This window comes from Caloenas nicobarica, chromosome 3, assembly GCF_036013445.1.
Source record: "Caloenas nicobarica isolate bCalNic1 chromosome 3, bCalNic1.hap1, whole genome shotgun sequence".
Taxonomy (NCBI): Eukaryota; Metazoa; Chordata; class Aves; order Columbiformes; family Columbidae; genus Caloenas; species Caloenas nicobarica.
The window spans coordinates 24,120,460-24,146,652 of record NC_088247.1 but is presented as its reverse complement, the minus strand read 5'-3'; the positions used below and the strand labels follow the sequence as shown (position 1 = coordinate 24,146,652).

The 26,193-nt window shown below is 37.7% G+C and overlaps 1 protein-coding gene across 1 annotated transcript in view; it reads left to right on the top strand.

The window, feature by feature from the left end:
* Positions 1-26,193, top strand: part of CSMD1 (CUB and Sushi multiple domains 1) — a 1,102,582-nt gene that overhangs the window by 333,635 nt on the left and 742,754 nt on the right. The window contains 1 exon segment of the mRNA XM_065633007.1: positions 9,633-9,745. Within this exon segment, the coding sequence (XP_065489079.1) occupies positions 9,633-9,745 (113 nt within the window).

Genomic DNA, 26,193 nt, shown 5'->3' with positions numbered 1-26,193 from the left:
CCTCCTTCTGGCCTGTCTTGTAGATGAGCGTCACATTTGCCAACTTCCAGTTGACTGGGATTTCCTGGGTTAGCCAGGACTGCTGACAAATGATGGAAAGTGGTTTGGTGATCACCTCCACCAGCTCCCTCAGTACCCTTGGATGGATCCCATCTGGCCCCATAAATTTGTGTGTGTCTAAGTGGTGTTATTTACATAAGAACACTGTGAGAAGATTCTGCGATTCTTTAAGCTGTAAACGTACATAGCTTGGAAAAACACAGATGGCGAAGGAAAAGTCTCATTTGATTGCTCCAAAAGCCTTTGGTTTTGGAACTATTAATACATCATCAGTTTTTCTCCTTAAGTACAGAATTTTTTGTCTTACAGCTGTAATGAACACTTCCAGTCAAATTCCAAACAATGTAGAGATCCCCTATGTTTCATTTTCTAAAATGAATTGCTTAAAAATGACAATAGCACATTATTTTATCTTTCTTTTGGTTTCAGGTACTTAAATATACTCATCCTATTCCCCTAAACCTGAATCTTTCTACAATTCGCAGTATTCTTGAATTCAAAAGAATCTTTTCAGTTTGTAATATTATCCTTATTTTGCAAATGGGAAACCAAGACATGGAAATGTTAAAGCATCTAACTTCTAATATTTTGGATTGGATTGATTTACTGAGAACATAAGTTAAACAAAATTAAGTTCAAGTCTTGCAAAGCCATGTAAAAGTCAGCTTTAAAGTTTGGCTAATGAAATAAGAGATGTATAAAAAAGTTGAGTTTTATAACTTAGATGGTTTTTCAAATTTGTATCACTTTTTCTTTCTCTTTTGTAAAAATCTGTGTTAAGCAACCTGTGGGGAAAAGTGTCATTTTGGCAAGAACAGTTGAAAAATAATGACTGGAAAATACTAATATGTAATATTTTACTCTTTAGAAACATGTAAATCTTTAATTAGCTGACCTATTTTATTTCATTAGTCCAAAAGCCATGAAGATGATTAAGGGAGTGGAGAATCTCCCTTATGAGGAAAGGCTGAGGGAGCTGGGTCTCTTTAACTTGGAGAAGACTTAGGGGTGACCTCATTAATGTTTATAGATATGTAAAGGGTGAGTGTCATGAGGATGGAGTCAGGCTCTTCTCGGTGACAACCAATGATAGGACAAGGGGCAATGGATACAAACTGGAACACAGGAGGTTCCACTTAAATATGAGAAGAAACTTCTTCACAGTGAGGCTAACAGAACACTGGAACAGGCTGCCCAGGGAGGTTGTGGCGTCTCCTTCTCTGGAGACATTCAAAACCCTCCTGGACGCCTTCCTGTGTAACCTCATCTGGGTGTTCCTGCTCCGGCAGGGGGATTGGACTAGATGATCTTTCAAAGTCCCTTCCAATCCCTAACATTCTGTGATTCTGTGATTCTGTGAAAAGGGTATATCTCTCTCAAAAAAAAATGAAGGTCAGATCCCAGATAAGTAATGAGAATGACTTCAATCATTAGTATGTTAGTATGTATTTTGAATTGAGCCATATAAAAAAGACCAACAATCTAGCCTGTGCAAAACAGATAATAGAAATCCACAAAGCTATATAAGTATTCAAAATTTTACTGCAGACCATAGGCCACGCTTGAAGTTTCACACATTCCCAGAATAAAGTTCTAGGCACAAATCTTTAGTCTTCCTTACAGAAGGAATGTGAGCACTATATAAAATGCTAAACTCATGTTTGGATAGTATCATTTTTTTTAGATACCTCCTTCTTGCTGCAAAGGACAAACATGCTGTTGGTACTAAAATATAATCTATTCAAGTACTTGCTAGGATATTTTCTTTTGCCTCAAGGCCTTTGCTTAAAGTGGTGCCACCAAAAAAGCTAGAGTAGTTTTTTTTCAGCTGGCAATACTACTGTAATCCTCTTTGTAAAAACGTTAAAAGAAAGCTTCAGAAATTGATTTATTTCCCCCCTCAGGCAATTTTGTGTGTTGCAGGGCTTCTAAGTCACTTGTTACCATTGCGTTTCCATTTACAGTGGCTTAATTTCACTGTTTTTTCTGGAAGTGCTCTGATACTGTTATAAAAAGTGAGCCTGTAAAACCTAGGGAGGTGGAGATGTGGGTGATTTTTCAATTATTAGTGGCTGGCCTGTGAAGACAAGAAGAGTCCTCTTTACAGACTTTTTCCTCTCTAAATTCCATTAGTAGATGTATAAAATACCATTTGTGTTCTTATGACAGGGTTTTGAGGTTCTTTTTTTCAGTTCCAAACATCTCACAAGTGGGAGTATGAACATTATCTACAGCATTATGCATGATTTACAATGGATTTGTAAAACAAAATTTCAAATAAAATTCATCCTCATTTATTCTGAAGTTGAATCAACTGTTCATTGCTGTAATGTTTTTCTCAATCTGATGTAGATCTTTCTCAAGGCTTATGACACAGGAAATGCAAATCAGCTTCACAGCTGTAGTTACAAAACATAACAGATCACTATATACACTGTTGTGGATTAATGCGACACACGTACCAAAAAGTTGAGTGAACATGCTGTGATATCCATATGTCAGAGTAAACAGACAAAATTCACATAATGAGGCTTAAATTGACTAATGTAAAAGTTTTCTAGGATTATGGCTTAAACTGTTTGACAAGATGTGGGTGACAAAATCACTGAGAGATCTTAGTTCAGCTGACTCAATTCTTGATTTTTTTTTAATTAAAAAATGTTAAATTTCACCTTACTAACAATGGTCTTACTACTATATTTTTTATTATTAAACTCATGATCCTCTTATTAGTGAGCTAAGAGACATAGGCATATAAGTAACAGGCCTGAAGAAATAATTCAGTCTCTGAAACTGGTTTACAGAATTTTCTGAAAATAGGATTTCTTTGGAATATAATTATTTATTAGTAGAATCAAATCACATTTTCATTTACATCTGTGTAATTTTACTTATACTGGGTCCATCTGGGTTCATACCAGTACACTTGAGAGGTGTCTTTCATCTAAATATCTGTGTACTGTTAGAAGGGAGAAATGTAGTCTTCTCATATAATTATTAACCAGGAATATATACTCTTACTTAGAGTTTTCTAAAGCACAAAGAATCATTAGTTTTATACTAACTAGCTTATTTCTCTTAAAGCTAAAACACTGCTTTTATCCTTCTGGCAATAATGGTCTATTTTTGGCACTGTTTACAGCACTACTTTTCTTTTGTCCAGTTTATCAAATATTACCGGATGTTTTCTTCAATGTAATTTAGCACAAAAGCATATGAAACCATTTCTGTGGCTGTGTTTTGTGTACAATGGTTATAAATAGTAAGAAAATACATGTTATAATGGTAAGGTCGGCCAGGAAAAGGCGGCACTTCTATGCAGCCATAACGCAGTGCTGTGGCCTACTGCTTCATTTAATCAGCAGCCATGAGTCTTAGTGATGGCCATCCATTTCAGACTTCTTTTTTTTTTTTTTTTTTTCCCTGTAGTTTGCAGTACGTTGGAGCCTGGGACTGTGGGGAAGTTCTGTGATTACATGTTACACAAGCCCTACACAAGCCCTTTTCTTCTCAGCACGAGTAACAAACTCCACTAGACCTATTCACTGACAGCAAACACCCTGGAAATTGCACTCGCTCAGTTCTGCTGTGCAATCCCACTGTGCTGGAGCTGCTAGAGCCTGCTGGCTACCCAGACCTGCCAGGCTTTTGCCAGCACCTACAGCCCCTTGGGAAGCCCTCAGCCCACTTTCCTGGGACCTGCCTTCGCTTTGGTCCCCTTCACAGCTGCATATTGGTTTGGCGTTGGCCAACTCCCCTCACATCTTCCTGCTCCCTTACTGAGTCCCAATAACTGCAGTTGCAGGCTACCTCTCCACAGCATCAGAGTTTCCTGCTGCAGATGTGAGCCTTGCTAACATGGCTGTTTGGTGGCAGCTAGAGAAACCAGCTGCTTTTTCTGAAGGCTAAAGGCTATGTCAAAATCGCTAAGCTTCCAGCCTCTTTCCGCTTAGTGACTGAACACAGTGAGTTTCGTTGGTAAGAGGCTTTATGGACTTCACTGAAGGAACTTTTTGCTTTGATTGCTTGCATCCTTCTCTTACTAGCAAAATATTAATTTCATGATTCCTGCAATTAATTCCTAAAGCCACAGGAAACATCAGGAATTTTTCATATCACCATACCATGGAAAACAATGTACATGTGCTTAGCTGTGTGAAAGGCTTGAATTAAAAATCTATTTCTTGCCTATTTATAACTATTAATTTGAGATCATAAATTTGAAATTCTAGAAGAAAGAGCACCCAAGTAAGAGATGTGCTTTTTGTGTACTGCTAATACTTATGCCCCTCTAACAAGATGCACACACCTTAACTGCCTCTAGTTAGCAGCACAGAGGAGTGAGCACCTGATGTTAATTAACCAAATAAGGGGTTAGGGGCTAGCTAATGGGTTTGCAGAAGTTTCTGGAGTGTAGAGGAGACAGGTGGTGGAGGAAGCATTTTGGCTGTCTGATGGGAGAGCTTTGAAGTTGGTTTCTTAGGGACAGAAGGAAGTGGGAGACTGGGAGAACAGTGCTACGTTGTTGCTGTGGGTCTGTAACTGGAGAGAACCTGGAGATGGAGGAGTCTGAACCTGGAGAAAGTGACGCTGAGGAAGATTTGGCACAGCTGGAGTAAGAAATGTGAGAGCTAATGGGTCTTAATTCATTATTCTATTTTTTCTTAGGAAGGAAAGCTTAATAACGCTCATCAATGTGAGGAGAGCTTGCTGTGTGTGGGGAAGGAAAGGTGGGGAAGGAAAGGGTAATTCCTGTGCAGTGGACTGGGTGTGCTCTCTGAGACGGGGCTCTGCCTTCTGCCATGTTTCTTGTAGAGTTTTTTAAGAGAACAGTCACTCTTACATTAAGCTTGAGAGAACCCCCCGAATTAGAGCTTCTGAATGAAAAACTTGACCTTGAACAATTTGTTCTCTATGTCTTCCCTTTATATGTGACTTAAATAAAAAAGTTGAGGCTGGGGTAGTGGGATTAAATATACATATATATTTAGCATATTTCCTGTGATAGAAAATCAGTTATAAATTATAGATCTTGTACTAATCTTATAGTGGCTCCTCATTCCTTTATGTATGAGATAGTATCTGACTCAGGTTTTAAATCCTTGCTTCCTCTTGGCAACGGAGTGGATGTAAATTATTAAGATAAGGCTTCTGTGGTTTCACACATGGCAGGTAACAGCCTGGTTTGCTGGAATGAATATGCTGGTCTCCTGACTTTAAGTACCACTAGGTGTCTTAACCTGTGGATAACTCTTCTCACTGCTGATAGCAAGTACAGACAGTAGCTGGGCCCTGGGGGTGGCATTCTATAATGATGAACAAAAAAGGGGAAATCTCTATGTAAGTTTTAAGAGTGTGCTATTCTGGCTTCTGCAGGCTGGATAATGAAGCAGATAAGTCTGCAAGAGCATGGCCCATAGTTGTGGCTGTGGTCAGCCACCTTTGTGAGTTTTTTTTTTTTTTTTAAGGTTTTTGTTATCTCTGTTATATGCAAAAGTGAGCTTTGCTCCTGAACAGCAACTTATGATAGTGGACAGGGGAGACAAAAATTCTCAAATATTTGGGAAATTATACTGGAAAACCCACTTTACATTGGTTTCTTAGTGATTATACCTTATTGGTGGCTACCATTTGCATGACTAAAAAGTTGCATAATAGTTATATAACACCATATATTCTTATTTTGGTGTGTGAAATTTCACCATAAAACTTACTACTTATTGACATTAAAAAGTATCTCTTTACTGTGTGAGATACTATTCTATCTCTGAAATAAGCCTTAGTGGGGAATGGGGTGGGTGCCTTCCTTATGGGTCATGGATTAATGGAATAACTAGGGTTAGGAGAAGACTATGGATGTTTGTTCTTATCTCCTGCTCAAATGAAAGCCAAGTCTGAAGATCATGCTGTTCAGAGCACTATCAATTTTCCAGTATCTTAAAGGATAGAGATGCTCTGGGCAGCAGTACCAGTATATCGTTACCATCATGGTGGCATTTTTTTCTAATACAAAACTGGAATTTCGTATGTTTGCCTGTTGCTTTCTATCCTTTCTCCACTTCCAAAAAGAATCTGGCTGCTTCTATACTGCTGCAATAGGTAGCTGAAGACAGCAGTAAGGTTCCCCCTTTAGCTGTCATCTTTTAAGGGATTAAGAAATATACCTCCAGTCTCTTCTTGAACATTGTTTACCACAGACCCCTTACCATATTGCCAGCCCTCCAGAGGACTTGCCGCACATCTGCTTAGTACAAGGATGTCCCAAAATCCGCCCTCACAAGTAGAGGGTGGAGAAGTTCTGAACAGAGCCAGCTGGATGCTACACTATTGGGGGAAAAAATATATATATAAATATATATTTACAGACCTTATCATTAGAAATGCTTGAAGGTCAAGATCTATGAAATGACTATGGAGTGTGAAATGTGGTGGTGTGTTTAGGTGTGGGGTTGTTTGTTGTTTTTTGTTTGGTTTTTTGTGTTATTGAACAGGGGCTAGACTCAGTACTTGTGTACCACTGTGTATTCTGTTGTAGGTTCTGTTTCTTCTTCATACACAAGACATATATTCCACCTGTGGTTAAAAAAGTATTTCAGTTTGTGCATTTTTTGCAGATTAATACTACTGAAAGTTGAGGAAGTAGCAGTATTTTAAGCTTGAAGCATGGTTGTATGCTCAGTATGAAGTAGTACAAGTTTACCAAATGACAGTTTTATTCACAGAGGGACTTGAAATGGTTCTGTGGGTTTTTTTAGCAAATACACTTGTCTGTCTAAACAGTTCCCTTTCTGGTTGCAGTAAAGGCCTACATGTTAATTGTGAAGATACTTTTACAAAGTAAAGCAACATGTGAAGGTGTGTGATTTTTCTGCATGATGAAATGAACGTGCAAATCACATTATGATTCATGAGCTGTAACAACCTAGCAAAAATGTTAGTAAAAGGAGGAAAAAAATGACTTAGTAGGATAGCAGTGTTTTAATTCTGGAAACGTCTGAATACTAGCACTCTAGACTTTCTTCTGCTGTCTAGTTTTTGTTTGCACTCAACTTCATGTCATTTAATCTCACTGAATTCATTAAAATATTATGAAAAGATGCTTTCAGAAATATTTCAGGCAACAAGGCTACTATAGAGGCACCCAGGTAGTCTGTTGAATGACTGACATACACATTTCTTGTGTTTGAGACTTTTCCATAATATTTTTTTAAGATTACTGTAATGCAAAGAACTTGAAAAAATAGATTTCAAGTTGATGTATTAATTCCTTGAAATTTACCACACACTTGCCTTTTCCTATGTCTGCAAAATCTTTCTGTGTGCTGATTTAAGTTGTAAAAGAATATATTTGTCTTACTTCAATGTGAATAGCAATGTCAGCCTAAAGAATGATCTTCTAGTGTTTCGAGGATGGTACTATAGAAACAGTTTTATTTATTAAACAGATAAAGAAACCATATTGTAGAAGTGATACTTATTCTCGGAACAGAATCAAAGGAGGTAAGTCTAGAAATCATCACAAGACCTCAGGATGTCCATTTGCTGCTCAAATGAGTTCTTTTATATGAACCAAATCCACGCCAAGTGGAGCAAACACTGATAAGTAATAAGGTAGCTAAAGCTGTATAGTTCTGCATTGATATAGTTTTATTTTTGTATTTTTATCATGTGATGTGGGTTTTTTGTTTGTGTGGTGGTGTTTGGTTTTTAGGTCTCCTGTGTAGTGTGAAGTGCTGCTTCTATCTTTGTGTGTGTTTCAACCAGATTTTCCTTCATTCCTTCCTTTTCCTACAATGCATGCTAGTTTCCTATATTTCAACAAAAAAAGTTAGATTCTGGAAATATTATAGTGTAAGATCAGAAAATACATATCCCCAAATAAATATTGAACTGTTATAGTGTGCACTCCAGATGTACAGGGGTAGTGATAACCACTCTAATTTTTTAAATAGAACATGAGGCATGTTTCCATAAAAACTGCAACATCTGGTGAAGGTGAGAGAACATGCAGAAGTCTGAAAATAAGATGTGTCAAGCTTCATGGTACCTTTGCAGTTCAAGGATTCAGGAAAAAATGAACCTGGTTATTTCAGGAACTGGAGTAAATGAGGTGGAAATTAGTAGGAGTAATATCTTGACAAGTACACAGAAGGTGAAAAGATTACAACAAACACCTAATTAGCACATGGGAGGCAACGTTGTTTAAAAAGAAAGGAAAAAATTGCAGAAAGCTTTTTGCTGACTTATGTTGCCTTGACTATATGCATTCATCTGTATTCAAAGCTGTCTTTGCTTTGTCCTCTGACTCATCCGAGTTTATTTGTTCTCCAAAGCTCAAAATTGGAAGGAGATGGGGAAACACCTTTCTGGTGTAACTCAAGGATGGAGTTGTTCTTACGTGTTTTAGTATATGAGGGTTCTCTTAAGCCTAATTTTGCAAAGAACTTCTACTTCAGTGATACTGTTGTACTAGTATGTTGTTTACAGTATTAATCTTTTGCTGTTCCAGATGCCAGTTAGTGAAATATAGCATCATTGTACAATAAATTTTAAAGGCATGGGTGGTTTTAACCATCCACATGAAAAATATGTGAAAACATTTTCGATGCAGTGTGTTGGTTTTTTTGTTTGTTTGGGTTTTTTGTTGTTGTTTTTGTTTTGTGTGGTTTTTTTGTTTGTGTGTGTTTTTGTTTGGTGTGTGCGTGGTGGTTTTTTTTTTAGCTGTTCCAATGTCTGAATTTAAGAAGCTTTTTCGGGGTGAAATTTGAACAAAAGTTGGCTTTCTGGTGTGTTGTCTTGTACCCAGTGGATCACATAGTTTTTGTATTTTGCAAAAAGGGTATCTTATGATGTAAGATGATGGTATAGTTTGGGGTTTGTGGGACAGTAATGATGTCTTCCATCTTATGCAAGATTAAATCATTAAGAAACCAACATTTATTTGGGAAACTATCTTTAAATCAGTGTTGCAATGTAATTATAGCTTACCCAAAATTCTAGTTTTTATGTAGATGTGAGATTGCTAATAAGATGGAAAATGTAAGGTGATTTTTCTGAAGCTGTTGAATGGAAGTTGTTTTTTTTTGTTGTTGTTTTGTTTGATTTGTTTTTGTTTTGTTTTCTGGTCATTTAATGTATATGACATTGAACATATGAGATGCATGCTTTTTTGAAAGCAGCAGATAGAGGACAGACAGGATAGTCCATGCTATCTCAAATAGTGCTAGGAGTCTCTGTGTGGGTCGAGACCTGGGTATCTACTTCTAGGTGTCCTATATTTGTCTTCATCTTGAAATTAATCCTATCAAAAAATTATTTGTCTTCAATAGATACAAGCTGGTCTGTCTTTCAGTGTTCTCTGTTGGAGAGTGTACAGGTGTGTTAGAATAAGAGGGTTAAAAATCTCAAGAATATGTTGGAAATTTTGGAATGAATGTTTAGAGACTGCATCAAAGAGCATGGCATGTTGGCACGTCAGATAAGGAAATATGATGCTCATCATAAGACTCATCACGCCTATTGATGTGCTTTATTTTCAAGGTTATAACAATTTACACCTTTTTATTGTACAGGTTATCTGGATTTCAGCTTCCATCATCTATTGTGAGCACAGGATCTATCCTCACTCTCTGTTTCACCACAGATTTTGCTGTCAGTGCTCAAGGCTTCAGAGCTATCTATGAAGGTAAGAACTCTTTTCCTAAGAGGTCATTATTCTACTTGATACATATTTTTCATGTTGAAACATGATGTTTTAATTTTAATTGTTTCAGGTTTGGATCATTGGTGAATATTTTTTATAGCATACTTCAATGTTATTATGTCATGGCCATAGTCTTGATGTTGAAATTTAATTAAAACTAGTACTTTAATTTCTGCTGGAATTTTTAATTGGATCTGTCAAGCTTCCAAATTTGGATTTAGAAATGCTTACACTTAAATCGTTTGCTTATTATATCCTAAATGATTTATTTTGATAACTTCTTTAGGAAATGCTTTACTTAAGGGTTATAATGATAGAAATGAAAGACTGTATGAATACTAACTGGTCTTGCAAATCAATCACCAATCTTCTTGTGGAAAATTAAAACAACAGGGATGACAAGAAATGTATGTATATATAAATCAAAAAACAAAGCTGTTGAAAACTGGTTCTGTGGAAGATGTTAGACAAGAATGATGACTACACAATTCTGGGAAAAAATAAGGCAAAGCATTTCACATCTTCTAGTGTCTTTCAAGAATTAAACTCGTAAAACTGGACTGACGCTATTTTCTTAATAGTTTGAGTTGTACAAAAGACTTTGGGATCTGCAACCTATATTGGGTAAAATTACCAGATACAATAGTACTGAGTCAGTTGCTTAGAGTTGTTGGATAATGAGAGTATTCTGAGTGTAACTTCAGAATTGCTTTCAAACTGACTTGTGTGATGTGTTTTTTTACAACTCTTTTTTATTATTATTATTATTCATGGAAAATGCAGGGCTCTGAGTACCAGAAGTTGCAGAAAACTCATTTTCAGATTATTTCTCAAATACAAAGCCATTTTTTCTTATGGTTTCATAGGTAGAATCCTTTGTTAAGTGTTTATTGTGCAAAAGCTGTGTACATAGTTAAGTGATAGAATTAAAAGCAAAATATTTTTATCAACGGGGTGGTGTAGGAACTTTGAATCAAGGAAGTAGTATGATTTGATTGTAGCTATTCACTTAGGACTAGCATTTGCAAGTATATACCCGTGATGTCCAAATTACATTTGCCAAAGTGGTGACCAATATATCTTCAAATGCTTGATAAACTTTGGTTACACTTCTCCTAGAACTGTTCAAAGTTTCCTGAAACACTACGCCCTTTCTCAGCAGTTCGTAACTCTGCTTGATACTGATGCATAACTGTTTCATATTTGATTAATGTTTTGAAATTACAGTGTTCTTTAAAGTATCTTTTGAAATCGATATCCTCATTGAGTGGGTTATCTAAGTGTAAAAAGACAGAAGTGTAGAAAGTGTCAGCATTTTTGTTTTGAGCTTTATCTGATTAGGATGAGTAGCTCAGCAGTATGTCTTTCCTTGGGAATTATTGTTTCATTTTAATAGTCTTAAGTTTTATTAAGGAAGTCAGAACGGAGTATGAGAAACCACCAACACACCAGGAACTGTTTTCATTACCTCAGTAGGAAGTTGCTTTCTACCTACCTGTATCTTTCTGATCTAGTAGATGCATACGATAGCATATTTTATCCTTTTATGCAATCCGAGCAGTTTGTTTTTCATATGGAAAAAGACAGTGTAGAATGCTAAAGGATGTCTCTTGACTGTCAACTCAGGAACACATGCACAGAGCCACAGGCTGTAATATAATGACACTTCCTGCTGGCCCACATTCTTGTAAAAATCCCAGCAGAAAGAGCTGTAATTAATATTGACAGGTAGCACTGTGCTCTGGTTAAAAAACACTGCCCCCTTTCAGACTTAATGCTGTAAACCTGGCCCTGTCCATGAGCTTTAAATCGACTTCAAAATATGACATCTAGCTCCAGAAGAAATGGTGAATGTCATTCAAGTGACAGTGTCTCAGCATACAGACAAGCAATGGGGACTGACGGTTCAGGAAGGATTTGTAGCAGTGTGGAGGGGTTAGGTGTGTTTTAGTGAAGGGTCAAGGTGATTTCTGCTGCGATGGTCAAATGAGTTACTGAAACCCAATAGTTTAAGAACTCCTGTAACCGTTTCCTAAACTACTTGTTTTAAACAGTGATCCCTTCTAGCTCCTATGCCATGTGTAATTTTGTGAGTGGGCAGGTGATTGGTTTCTCTGGGACAGGGGAATACAGACCAGATGCTACCAGTCACTGGAAGTCTTTATAATCACTCTGCTGGTTACCCATCCCTCAGCTAGTTTTCTTTTACTAAAACTCTGTATTTATCCCTGGGTTTAGACAGCTCTTTCATTCTTCTCTGGAGAAAGTGAATTACTGTTTAGCTGGAAGAATAGGGAGGATTGAAGTGCCACTGATTTCTGCTGTCTATGAGTTTGGGATGCTACGGAGTCATAATGAACAGTTTGAGAAACACTGTTTTAAACATCTTAATGGAGAAGTTTTAATTGTGTGTTGGCTGATAAGGACAGTATGTTTAAAAAAATTCGGTTTCTTTTTAATGGCAACTTGGAGTGATTCTGGAACAGACACTTTTGTATGGAAGCAGAAAAGTCCACAATATACAAAGTTAAGGAATTCTAACAGGTGGGGAGCAGGGAAAAAAAAAAACTCCAAACAAAAAAAACCCTTTGCATCACTATGCAAAGGGATTGTTCTGAAGTTGCACCACTTGTCTCACGGTACCAGATGCAGTAGGTCTGAAAAATTCAAATATTAGGACTAACAAAGGAACAAATTTACATAAGCTTTCCATGCTCTGGGAGACTGCAAATCATGGGGGTTTGTTTGGGGTTTTTTTGGTTTGGTTTGGTGGTGTGTGTTTTTTTTTTTTTTTTTTGGGGGTTTTGTTGTGTGTATGTGGTGGTTTTTTTATTTATTTTTTATTATTCTTGTGACAGGAAACTCTTTCTTCTGAATAGGAAAACCTTTCCTAATTAGGATTGTTACCTTCACAGAATTAAAAAAAAAAAAAAGACTAATTAGTGTCTTCCAAGTTAGCTCAGCTTTTGAAAGTCAGTATTGTAAACGTGATTATGTGGGGGAAAAGCTAGTGTTTTTATAACAATGACACTTGTCTCTCAAAAGTCTTAATACCAGGCTAGATCCTGTGTTGTGTTGAGCTTCTGCTTTGCAGAACAGAGAAGATGGTGTTGGGAGATTTCACCATTACTGTCCGCAGGGTGTTCTTTTTAACTTAAACTCCCCGGTGAACAAAGGCAGGGTGCTGAACCAGGAAAGAAAGTATATGAATCGCTTCAAGACCTGCTGAACAGCTTCTGAAGCTACAGCCACGCTGGTATCCCATGCAGATAGAAAATACTACATCATCTTCCATGGGCTGAGATTCTGATCTATGAATTTATTGAGTATATTTTTGATTTATGACCTCACTTCCTGTGCAGCAATGATGTAGTCAGATCCTTTGTATTTTTACAATGTATAAATAGGTTAACAGTTAAGCTAGTGAAACTACATTCCATGACTCTAAGCCCTTGAAGATTATTTGCACCTGACATAGCCTGCTGTTACCCATATACCACATGAATATTAACACTTCATCTGATTTTGTAGCAGTAGAACAGTGAGAATCGTCTAGTTTTTAGAAGACACTGATGCAGTTGGGCAGTTGCCAAGTTCTTGGGCTGAAATGTAGGTTTCTCTATCACTGCTTCACCAGATTTATATACCCGTTTCTGAGAATCTCTATATTTTAATGGATAATAACTCCATCTCCTCAGTGATCACATCAGCACTCTAAACTTTTGGTATAGATCAAGACTTGAATCATTCTTATTTTCTGGAAATAAAAATATCTGTGGGAGTTTCAAATATTATTATATCAGTAAAAAGACCTATAAATTTCAGAAGTAGTAAATTGAGTTTGTAGATTTTTTCAACTTGTTTAATCTGCTAAATGATTAATTGACCGTTATCATAATTGTTAAGTAATAATTAATTCTAGGTTTTAAGCAATGGGATTGGGGAGTTGAGGGATAGGTTCTGTTTCTGTCATGTGTAGTTCTGTGTGGGGTTGGGGTTTTTTGGGTTGGTTTATTTGTTTTTGTGTGTGTGGTAGTGTTGTTGTGTTTTGTTTTTGTTTTTAATTTATAGTGCTTTACATAATATAAAACATATTTAGGCTTGGGGGGGTGTGTGTGCCTAATAACAGAATACTTGTGACTTCTGTAATTTTGTTGAATTCCTGTTAAAAATCAGTTTAATTCTTATTTTCTAGAATGAGATCAACAAACTTTCTAAAAAGGCACTTTAAGGCTACAAACAGAAGTAAAAATTCACCCTTGCTATATCATTGTAGTAATTTTCTTTGGAAAGTCGGAAGTATTCCTTCCATACAGAACACTTGCATATGGTTGGTAATACAGAAAATTACTCTTTAAATTATAGCCATATCTGAAGTGTTATACACATGCATACACAATTTGAGTAATGTGCAGCAGAATTGTTACTTTGTCTGTCTTCTACTAAACCAGTATGTCCTGCCATTCAGGGAATCCAGCTGTCAAGTGCAGAAAATTCAGTAAAAGTAGAAAAGCTTAATTCAAAGTATGTTGCTAGTTATCATTTTTAGTTTATATTTTGCTGCACTACTGTCTGCCACGAAACGTTAAACTGAAAGATTAACCATCCTTGGTTCATTTTAGGCTATCTTGATGGTGGCATTTTTGTTGTTGTTCTAACCACATCTTGTAACATAGAGTTGGTAGACAACATTTAAACAACAAGCCAGATGTATTGGACCTGATGTGTGCTTGCACCTTTCCTTGACCTCTGTTCTACAGCAGCAGGTTTTCTTTGCCAAAGGACAAGCTCTTGCATGTCCCTCTATCCTACTTGCCCTGAGGGCATACTTCCTTTTTTTTTTCTTTTGGTCTTTGGTTTCTCAAAGCTTTCTGCTCACACCCAGCATTAACATTTACACTGGCAGTCATCTTATCCTGCCTTATGCATCTTTCCTGAAGCTTCTTTTTATATTCCTTTCAGCATCGACAGCAGAAAGTAGTCATACACTTCCACAGTGTAAGGTCTTTGAAGAAACATTCTCTTTTTTTTTTTTGTCTTGCTGCTCCTGTTGTCCTTAAGTATCATTTTTTTTTTGCTGTGATTTTCCTTTTTCTTTTATGGTTCAATACTTTGAACTATTTAACACAAAAAGAAAAAAAAAAGCTTCCCAAACAGCTTGAAAACATTAATCTCTTGTATCGATTCTATGAGTTTACTAAGATAATTTTCCTGAGAGTGTGACTTTTTTTTTTTTTTTTCCTCTCCGGTCAAGATAATAGAACTCTAGATTCAAGCTAATGTTTCTGGTTCTCTCAGCTTCCTAGGCAGTATCTTGATTTTTTTTTTTTGTTTGTTTCCCTCAATTATCAAAATACCTTTTTGCACTCTTTTGAAATTTAAGAAAAATCTGGTTTTCACTGGGCCAGTACTTGAAAGTGCTTCCTACTTGTCATCCAGATGTCTAACTGTATTATAGAATCACAGAATAGTGTGAGTTGGAATGGATGTTCAAAAGTCATCTAGACCAACCCCCCTGCAATGAGCAGGGACATCTTCAGCTAGATCAGGTTGCTCAGAGCCCTGTCTAGCCTGGCCTTGAATGACTTCAGGGTTGGTGCATCTATCATCATTCTGGGAAACCTTTGCCAGTGTTTTGGCACCCTCATTGTAAAAAACATTTTCCTTAGATATAGCCTGAATCTCCTCGCATTTAGTTTAAAACCATTATCCATTGTCTTATTGCAACAGTCCCCATCTTGCTCATAGGCCCCTTTTTTGTACTGAAAGGTTGCGAAAAAGTCTCCCTGGAGCCTTCTTGTCCTCAGGCTAAACAACCTGAACTTTCTCAGCCTTTCCTCATAGCAGAGGTGTTCCATCCCTCTGGTCATTTTTGTGGCCTCCTCTGGACCCTCTCCAATAGGTTTGTGTCTTTCTTGTACTGAGGGTTTCAGACCTGGATGCAGTGTTCCAGGTGGGACCTTGCCAGAAAGGATTAAAGGGGCAGAAACACCTCCCTAGACTTGCTCGCCATGCTTCTTTTGATGCAGTCTGAGATACGATTGGCCTTCTGGGCTGCAAGTGCACATCGCTAGCTCATGTCCAATCTTTCATCTACCATTTACCCCTAAATCCTTCTCTGCAGGGCTTCTCTCAATCCCATCATCCCCCAGCCTCTATTGATACTGGGGCTTCCCCTGACCCAGACCCTGAACTTAGCCTTCTTGAACCTTGTGAGGTTCACATGGGCTCACTTCTCAAGCTTGTCCAGGTCCCTCTGGATGGCATTCCATACCACAGGTATGTCAACTGCACCATTCAACTTGGTGTCTTCCAGAAACTTGCTGAGAGTGCACTTAATTCCACTGTCTATATCACTGATGAAAATGTTAAATAGTACTGGTCCCAATACGGACTCTAAAGGGACACCACTTGTCACCAGTATCCATCCAGAAACCAAGCCATTGACCACTACCCTCTGGATGCAACCATGCCACCATTTCCTTGTCCAACAAATAGTCCAACCATCAAATCTATCTTTCTCCAACTTAGAGAGAAAGATGTTGTGGGGGACTGTTTAGCTTTACAGAAGTCCTGATAGACTATGTCTATAGCCCTTCCTTTGTCCACTGATGTAGTCACTCCATCATAGAAGATTGGTCAGGCAGGACTTGCCCTTGGTGAAGCCATGCTGGCTGTCTCGAATCACCTCCCTGTCCTCCATGTGCTTTAGTATAGCTTCCTTGAGGATTTGTTCTGTGATCTTCCCAGGCACAGAGGTGAGGCTGACAGGTCAGTAGTTCCCAGGGTCCTCCTTTCCACCCTTTTTAAAAATGGGTGCAATGTTTCCCTTTTTCCAGTCGCCAAGGACTTCACCTGACTGCCATGACTTCTCAAATATCATGGAGAGTGGCTTGGCAACTACCTCAGACAATTACCTCAGGACTCTGGGATGCATCTTATCAGGTTCCATATACTTGTATATGTTCAGGTTCTTCAACTGGTCGTGAACCTCATCTCTCATAGTGGGAGGGACTTTGCTCCTCCAGTCCCTGTCTTGCAGTTCATTCACTCAAGTGGTGTGGGAAGAGAGCTCGCCAGTGGAGACTGAGGCAAAGACTTGTGTTACTCAATGGCTGTGTAGTTCTCACAACAAACTGTGGTAGTGAGAAGAGTAGTTACTCCATGGGAATGGGCACGTTCAGAACAAAATACTGCCTTTTTTTTAGCATTTATTTATTAACAAAACAAAACTAGCATTAATAGTATAGAAAATGCTGGCAATCCTGCAGCTGTACATCTTAACTACCAATCTTACCACTGACTGTTAGTGTAATTGTTCCAAACATTAGTTAATTGATTTTTTTTTTTTCCCCTATTTTTAGTTAAATACTTCTTGCTTATTATTTGGTAGTCTGTTCTTTTCAAACTGAGGTGTTTGTTAAAGCTTTAAGCAATATGTGTGCATGTACATGTGACCAAGTAAACCAAAAGCTCTAACTACTTAAAGCAGACTGAAATGGAATCTTTTTACACTAGAATTTGTAACTGCACCTTTCTGGAGTGGAAGTAATTGTTTTCCGAGAACAAATTTGGGTATAGATCTCCTTTGCCAACTGAAGTCGTTTAAAAACTGACCAAAAAAAATCATTTTTCTAGCTATTTTTTTTTAAAATAACATCTTTTTGGAATGATACAATCTGAATAACTGTTGATGATGATATAGTGGAAAAAATCATAATGCAGTTAAGAATAAAGCTGATATTTCATGTATCAAAATACGTGTAGCAGCAAAATCTTAGGGTAGAAGAGGTCTGGCAGTTCTGTGGGACTGTTCTTTGGGAACTCTGTTAATCTACAATATCAATCATTTAGGTGTCAAAAGCATGTAATTCAACAATAACAAGAAAAATATTTTTAGGCCTATGTGTATTTCAGAAAGAAAATGGAGGTTATTTTGTGAGAAGAGAGAGGTAAAATAGTATGCTTGTGCTCTGAAGTGTATCAGTAGATCTAAAACTTGCTCAAAATGCCAAATTTATGAGGATCTGAATTTGGTCAGGAAAGGCAAGTAATGACTGAACTCTTTATGTTTTCTCTTTCTAGTCTTTTATATATTCTGAGACTGTGCATACAAGAAATTATTACTGTGTATTAAACAAGTATACTCCACAGCTTTCTTGCTTAGGAGAACTTATGGTGGGTAACTTCACCAGTTAAAAAATACGTGATATTCCTTTCAGCAGTAAAATGTTTAAATGTTGTGTTTCAGCAATACTTGAAGGATCACGAGTCAGAAATCTGGAATGTTATGTCCTAAACTATCAAAGGGCAGGAACTTCCTAGAACTTCCAACTGGGGAATTCTCTCCATGAAAAAAGCCACCATAATGAAAGTTGCTGTGATGGAATAAACCCTACTTGAATTAACAGAAAATAAAAAATTAAGTGTTGTAGGACTCATTATCAACTAATTAATTTTGTATCTCAAAAATAATTTTGCAAGGGACTTGCCTGTTATAGTAGTCTAATTGTAAGCTATGTCAGCTATTTCTTCTTTCTAGCTCTTGCCCTGAGTGGCTCAATCCCAAGCGCAAAAACAGCCTTTGTGTGGATAGTAGCCCTTAGAAAGGGGATTATGTATGTCAAAATACACTTTTTGATTGCTTTTGATTCTGGAAGTAAGGGATTATTTTGTGCTTTCTGGTGAATTATTGATCCGTATAAGAACTACTCTGTCCTTGGTGCGTGAACTAGTACCAAACCCAAAGTCAGTGGTTCGTACCCTGTAATAATTTAGTAGGCTTATAACCTCCCTCCACAAAACTCTTACTTGTGTTTCTATTTGAGATCACAAACCCAATAGGAAAATTTTTTGGTAAAAGTTGGCTTCATAGAGGAAAACCTTGATTTGCTTCTCTCTGCAACTATCAGATGCCAGTTCTAAACCAAACCAGCACATTCTAGTATGGAAGACAGAAGTGGAAAGTCAAAATCATAGTAGGATTGTTTCTCTTTCTTTGTACCCTAAATAACTTAATACAGTGGTTTCATTTCTCTGCTATTGAATATCAAAATTCTCGAGAATCCGATCTATATTCTCACAGGTCATCACCCCAACTGTGCTGATACTAGTACCCTGTTTCATGTTCGTTCTTATCTGTCATCATTAGTATTTATTTGTGTGACTAGAATTAACTTATGAAAGATACTTCAAATAATTGTTTTGGAAAGTCAGAATTCCTTTAATGTAGTCATTGCCTGATCTGAATCAGTATGAAGATGTCATGGTTTATCTTCAGTAGGCAGCTAAGCACCATGTAGCTGCTTACTTTCTTCCCCCTGCCCTCCTCTCCAGTGAGGTGGAGGAGAGAATTGGAAGAGTAAAAGTGAGAGAACTCATGCGTTGAGATAAAGACATTTGTATAGGTAAAGCAAAAGCCACACATGCAAGCTAAGCAAAATAAGGGAATCATTCACTACTTCCCATCAGCAAGCAGGTGTACAGCCACCTCCAGGAAAAAAGGGCTCTATCACATGTAATGGTTACTTGGGAAGACCAGTGCCATTGCTGCAAACATCTCTGAGCAGTGGCAGTCCTGGCCAAACTGCACCCCTCGCAGTTTTATTGCTGAGCAGAGCATTGTGTAGTATGGGTTACCCTCTGGTCAGTTGAGTTCAGTTGTCCCAGCTGTGTCCCCTCCCAAGTCCTTGTGCCCCCCCCGGCCAACTCACAGGCAGGACAGAAAAGGCCTTGAAACATCCCTGTGTCATCAACACTGTTCACTACAAATCCAAAATGTAGCCCCATACAAGCTACTATAAACAAACTTAACTCTATTGCAGCTGAAACCAGTACAGATGTACAGCATGACCTAAAAATCTTATAAATCAGTATGTTGAAGACAGCCAAAAAAAAAAAAAAAAAAAAAAAAGACTGAATAGAAAAATGCTAACTTTGCTTCTTCTGTTCAAAATGGTTTAATTTTTCTACTCGGATATTAATTTTCAAACTTAAAATATATTTTACTAATGCAGCAACTCTTTGAGAAACAAACAAGGTCAAAACTCTCATAATTTTTTAATTCAGCCGCATGAGGAATATATGGAACACGTCTTTTCTCCAAGTGCTGTTCTGAAACAAGCTGTGCAATGTGGCTCAACAGAGCTGGTATTTTGCTTGTTCCATTTTACAGCCAACTGGGATTTCGGGGAATAACTCTTACTGTTCATATTCTTACAGATTTGCTAGAGATAAGATTTCAATTAAGCAGCCTGTGTCTTTGCCCACCTCCACTCTAAATTTATTTTAAACAGCAACTGCTGCCAAATATCAGGATGGCAATAGTTAAAGAAAGAGCCTATATTCTGTTCAAGCTTCACTTTGCCTGAACTCTCAATTCTGGACACGGTCTTTTTCTCTTTACTGTGGTGGAAGTTAATATATTGCCAGGATCTTGTACACATTGCCAAATTACCCAGAGAAGTTTCTCGATGCATTTATTCCCAGACTTCTATCTGGCTAAAGAGTTAAATCTTATTTTTTTTCTAATTATCACATATACGTAATAGTATGTACTTATCTTCAGAACGGTCCTCATTAATGAGATAGGCCCAGATGAAATGAAACTGACACTTATTTGGCTTTAAATGGATCTGAAAAGTCTGATACTATGGCTTGCTTGATTTCTGATCTTATTGTAAAGAAAGTTATCTGTTCCTTTGGCTGGTACAAAATGAGGAAAGTTGCATTAGGCTTTTCATCTCTCAGATAATACAAGTGCATTTTCAGCCATACCAGTCTGATTTCTGACTTGTAGTAGTCTTTGTAGTACCCTTTCTTTAAGCTATTGTTCTTAATTTAAAGTAATATAATTTTTTATTATAAAAACTATATTTCTGCCTTTAAAAATGTCTCTGCAGCCCACAAAGAGTTACTGTTGATAACTACTTTGAATTTATTACAAATCTTCTTGCAGTGGCAAAGGCAGATTATAGTTTTATATCTATTGTTGTAAAAAAATAAAAGAAAATGGGGAAAAAAACCTCTATTTCATCTGAAATAATTGTTTGCAGATTTATATTCATTTAAACTGGCAGACACTGTAGACTGTTGCAGAGTGGAATCAGTATTTCCGGAAAAAAACCTGTGGGTTAGAAGGCTGGAAAATAGAACTTTGTTTTTGGTGTGTAACTATAGCCAGCAGCTGCTATCCTGATTACAGGTCCTATAATTTGCTCTCTTAGGTGGATAATTAGCCTATAAATACAGTCACATACCTTGCTTTTTATCTTCTCTTGTATAACTTTAGACCATTAATAATTGCACTTTGAATTACTTTGTTATTAATATCGTTCCCATATATCAAGGGTTTCATTTGCATAACCTTTCATGTTTTTCTTCTGTAATTGGGATAATAAGGCAGATATCCAGAACTTTGCAACAAAATATACTCAACAAAACAAGCATGTCTAAATTTTGATTAAGGCATTGATCTTATTCAGTAAGGAATAAAGTAGCTGGTATGTCACTCACCTATTAATTGTGAAGAAAGGGAGTAGACTTGACTGTAGTAGACAATATAGGCACTGCGTTTTAACTGGACCACTTCGTGTATTGCGTGTCTAAATACTGTTTATACACCCAAGTAATCTCATTAACTTTGTTAAGTATACATATTGCTGTAAATGAGTCTGCAAAACCACTTAGTACTTGTTAACTCTGTATTTTGTATTTACATCCTTTAATGTGAACTTATAGCACTTTGAAATCTTTCTTCTTGTCTATACCGAAAGACTTCCTAATGACTTTTTTTGAATTATTTGTGCATGGTATACTTCCAACAAAACTTGCATTAAGGTTCTTTGAAGCTGGCTTATTGCATTGACCTGAAAAGGGCCATAGGAGGGATGGAAGGTTACACACAGTCTCCTCAACTTTATTAGATTTGTGCCTTTCTTACGCTTCTTTAACAAGACAATGCACACCTGTGCAGTGTCAGTGGATTGTAAACCCAAAGTCATAAGGATGTTAAACCAACCACTTTCGATTCACTAAATCTTATTTATGGGGGAAAAGAGGCAACACGCTGTGTGCATATGTATGTAAATCCAAGAATAGTTAGTGTAATCAGAGTCTTAAATGTGTAATCATTATTAGTCCAGATGAACTTTTTTACAGAAAAGGAAAAAAATAAAAATAATTCAGTTAAAATAGTTGCTTGCACATTTCTTGGTTTCTACCCTTTTTCTTAGTATTATGCTTACTTCTCTCCTGCTTCTGTGGGTCTAGTAGATGATCAAGCCGTCTTCTTCCCTTTAGGATACACTTGAGGTTATTTTTACTTGCTAAGACAATTTCATACTTTTGCTCTTTCTTTCTTGGTCTGCAGTTCCATATCACATCCATATTTACTTTATGTATTATAATGTCCCATTAAGACTAGTTAGATAATATTACTTTGTTGTTGGTTACTCCTAAAACCAGTTTTGTCCAGGTCTGCATTTCTTTAACTGACCATGGGTTGGTTGTTTATAGCTGTGGGCTCTCTAGTGCCAAGCCTTTGTCTCATTGCTTATTGTCCCTATGCATGTATTCCCCTGTATTGCACCTTGTATCTTTACTTCTCAAAGCTTCAGCAAACCAGGTCTGTATTTCTCTCAACTATGTCTTTGAGCTAGTTGTAAAACACTTCATTCTGCACAATGTAACTGCTTGCTACAGTTATCCATGTAAAACTATGGTTACAGGATCAGAAAAATGGGAGAAAAGAAATTAAAACAAATTAGCCTTAGAAAGCCAGTCAATTAGAGAAATTGCTTTCACAGCTAAATCAAGTAGAACAAAGCTGCAGGGAAGTTTGGAGAACCTCGGACAGAGTGAGCCGAACTGTTGTAAGCCTCAGTCCTGAAGCCTTGCAAGCTCAGTACAAAGCTTACGGTCTGTTAAGGAGAATGTCAGTAGCAGATTACAGTGATACACAGTTACAAAACATAACATGCTTTAACCACTTACTTCTTCTGATGCAACTTTAGTTTCCAAAATCGCTTGGTTTAGTCAAAGTTTCCATTAGAACCGTATGTGGAACTTTCACTGTGAAATCTTCGCTGTTTGGTGTAATACCAGGCTGCTAGGGTGAACCTCACTTGACTAACCCCTTAAATTTGCAATAGCCAACTACAAAGCCAATTATAAATGGTTAGAATCATTAAATACTTCCAAAAGCTAGTTAATGTTGGATGCATGTGTTAACATGAGATAAATAATCTCAAAGCAGAGGTACCCGTCTGCCTGCTTTGACTTTACAATGGATTTTAAGGACTAACTTAGCTGTCTGCAAGTTGAGCATTTTAAACATAGAATGGTTTGAGTTGGAAGGGACCTTTTAAAGGTTATCTAGTCTAATCCACCTGCAATGAGAAGGGGCATCTACTTGGTCAGGTGTCTCAACGCCCCATCCAATGTGACCTTGAACTTCCAGGGATAGGGCATCCACAAGTGGGAAACTTGTTCTAATGCCTAACCAACTTCATTATTAAAAAAAAAAAAAAAAAAAAAATACCCAATGCTTTAAAACACTATTACTTTCCCTGTCACTTCAGACTTTGGTAAAAATTTTCCCTCCATCTGTCTTACATGTTTTAGTGTTGAATGGCCACAACGTGCTCTCCGTGGAGCCTTCTCTTACCTGGACAACTCCATTTGTCTCAGCCTTTCTTCACAAGAAAGGTGCTCCAGCCTGCTAATTGTTTTCGTGGCCCTCCTCTGGACCTGCTCCAAGACATGTGTGACTTCCTTGTGCTGGAGCCCCAGAGCTGGTTGCAGTACTACAGGTGGGGTCACATGAAAGCAGAGGGGCAGAACCACCTCCTTTGACTTGCTGGCCATGCTTCTATTCATGTGGCCCAGGATATGGTTGGACTTCTGGGCTGCAAGCACACTTTGCAGGCTCATATCCAATTTTTCGTTCACCACTATCCCCGAGTCCTTCTCCATAGGGCTGCTCTCAATCCATTCATTCCTTACCATGTGCTGATCTTGAGGATTGCCCCAAACTAGGAGCAGCACCTTGCATTTGGCCTTGTGGCCTTCATGAGGTTTGCATGAGTTTATTTCTCAAGCCTGTCCAGGTCCCTCTGGATGTCATCCCTTCTCTCAAGTGTATCAACTGCACTACTAATCTTGATGTCATCCACAAACTTGCTGAGAGTGCAGTTGATCACACTATTTATGTCCTTAATAAGGGCATTTGTCCCTGTATGTACTCCTGAGGAACACCACTTATTACTGATCTGTATTTGGACATTGAGCCATTGATTGCTACTCTTTTGGTGTGGCTATCCAGCCAAGTTCTTCTACTTCAAATAGTCCATCCATTAAACCTATATGTTTCAAATTAAGAGGCAAGGGTGTTGTGGAGGACTGTATCAAAGACCTTGTAGAAGGCAAATCAGATGACATTTGTAGCTTTGTGCTTGTCCACTGATGCAGTTACTCCATCATAGAAGGTCCCCAGATTAGTCAGACGTGATTTGCCCTTGATGAAGTCATGTTGACTGTCTCTTATTACCTCCCTGTCTTCCATATGTTTTGTTATGTCTTTCAGGAGGATCTGTTCCATGATCTTATCAGTCACTGAGGTGAGGGCGACTGGTTAGGAGTTCCCACAGTCCTTTTTATCCTTTTTAATAATGGACATGATGTTTTCATTTTTTTGGCCACAGGGGCCTTTGCCTGACTGCTGTAACTTTTCAAATATGGTGGAAAGTGACTCAGCAACTACATCTGCCAGTTGCCTCAGGACCCTGGGATGCACCTTATTGAGTCTCATGGACTTGTGCATGTTCAGGTTCCTCAGGTGGTCTCAAACTTTATCTTCTTTTACTGTGGGGAGAACTTCATTCTCCCCCCAGTTCCTGTACTAAGGTTCAGGAACTTGAGAGATAAGGGAAAACAGCAGCAAAAAATCATTTGGTACCTTAGCCTTCTCCAGGTCAGTTGTTACCAGATCCCGTCTCATTTATCAGGCAGAGTACAATTTCTTTTGTCCTCCTTTTTCTGCCGAATGTACCTGTAGAAGCTGCTCTTAGTCTTCACGTTGCTTGCCAAATTTAGTGCTAGTTGTGCCCTAGCTTTCCTGATCCCATCCCTACACTCCCAGACAACATCCCTGTGTTCTTCCCAGGGTTCATGTCCCTGCTTCCTAATCTAAACTTTAAATCATGTGTCCTGCTTTGCAGAAAGTTAGCATTTGAACTGGAAGGAACTTTAGTAGATAAACATGCTTCATTGCAATGGAAATTACTTTTATTTCAAACATAGTTTGAGAATGTTACCTTCTTAGATAATTTTTAATTCTTCTACAGATTTGAGTAATTTTATCCTTCATGAATTTTTATTTTGGAGGCTGGAGAGAAGTCATGAGACTTTCTAAAACAAAGTGGGGCAGCCTCACCCTCCCACTTCTGTTTTGAGATGAAAAACTGTTTTTGGAAGCAGAGGCTTGTAAGAAAACTCAGCTTTCTGCTGTAAAATGTGTGAAATTTTGCTTATTCCTTGAAAGATTTAGCCAACTCAACGTGCTCTGTGTGTGCAGCTCCTTGGAGGCAGCAGAGGAAAATCTGGGCAAGTGTTTTCTCTAACTTTTTTAGGTGACTGTGCCACCAACAGGGAGGTAGTCAGTTCAGGTCCTGTGTTCTTCTAAGTGGAGTAGGATTCTAAACTGAGAGGCAATTAGGGGGTTTGTGTCTGCCTGGTTTTTTGTTTCTGATATAGTGTGGCTGTAACTGAGAAGCGCTGCTTTTTTTTTTTCTTTTTTACCAATGACTTAATTTTTAAAACTGTATTCTGCATGCTTATATTTTAAAATATCAGTTGTAATAAAGCACTGAGGAGCTGCATTTTTGAGAGGAAAAAATCAGGCAGTGGGTGATTGGACAGCTGTTGTGTGTAGGATACTGAAGTTCTTTTCAGTGCTGTCAAATCAGCTCTACTGTAGGAGTTTAGCAAGTGGCAACAGTATTCTACTTTGTTTTAGTGCATTACATTTCAGCACTGTACATGTGACCATCAGGCTTCACCTTGGCAAAGAAAGAGGCTTTCCAGCATTGTGTGTTACTGTGGGGTTTTTTGTGTTGTGGTTTGTTTGTTTTTTCTTGGTGTGTGTGGTGTGTGTGTGTGTGTTTGTTTGCTTGGTGTTTGGGTTTTTTTGTTGTTGTTGGGTTTTTTGTGTGGTGTGGGGTTTTTTTTTTTTTCCCTCAAAACTTTCACCGTTGCCTAAATCCTACCCATGTGCCATCATTCCCTGACTTAAATCATGATGAAATCTGCATGCAGATTAAATGAAAGGAGGAAAAAAAAAAACCAACCTCTGTACGTGAGGAGTCAAGTATGACTTGAGTTGAACCTGTTTGCAGATTGAACAATATTGTTACTTGGCCCCTTTACCTGAA